The following is a 543-nucleotide window of genomic DNA, read 5'->3' on the forward strand; positions in this document are numbered from 1 at the left end:
CCCCCCGGTGGCTCCGTCTGGGACCTGGCGGGGGTGGGAAACAGTCTGGGCCCCTGGCTGCTCATACTCAAGCAGGCCCCCGCCCCGCTCCCCAACCCCTCACCTTGTAGTGCTGCAGAGTATTGAGTCTCTTCCAGCGGTTGTGGGTCACTGAAGTCAGGTCCTCATCTGACAGGGTTAGGTGACCAGCCAGGCCTGAGCGCCACTCTGGAGGGACCCAGAGAAGCGATTAGCCCTCTGCCTGTTGGCCTAGTCTCCCACTCGGAGTGAGGCAGGTGGAAGAGGGGTCGGGGCAAGGTCCCTGGGGCCAGTGGGTAGGGCTGGCTCTCTCACCAAGGTCTAGGGCATGCACTGAGGGCCTCTGGGAGAAAGGGGTGCCCTTGTAGACTTGCTCCAACACCTTCTCCTTGACCTGGGTGATGGTGTCTGTGTCGAGCACCCGGGCCGGCACGCGCTCGCTCCCTGCAGCCCCTCCAGCCCCAGGGCCCAGCAGCACCGTCAGCGTCAGGGGCCGGAAGTCCACGTCCTCCCGCAGCAGGCGGC

The 543-nt window shown here is 65.7% G+C and overlaps 1 protein-coding gene across 1 annotated transcript in view; it reads right to left on the bottom strand.

Annotated features, from left to right (window-relative positions):
* Positions 1-543, bottom strand: part of PLXNB3 (plexin B3) — a gene marked incomplete at its 5' end in the record, with an annotated part of 14,859 nt that overhangs the window by 2,230 nt on the left and 12,086 nt on the right. The window contains 3 exon segments of the mRNA XM_027767576.1: positions 2-24; positions 104-207; positions 334-543. Of these exon segments, the coding sequence (XP_027623377.1) occupies positions 2-24; positions 104-207; positions 334-543 (337 nt within the window).

Source organism: Tupaia chinensis, unplaced genomic scaffold (assembly GCF_000334495.1).
Source record: "Tupaia chinensis unplaced genomic scaffold, TupChi_1.0 Scaffold144326_1, whole genome shotgun sequence".
Lineage (NCBI taxonomy): Eukaryota > Metazoa > Chordata > Mammalia > Scandentia > Tupaiidae > Tupaia > Tupaia belangeri.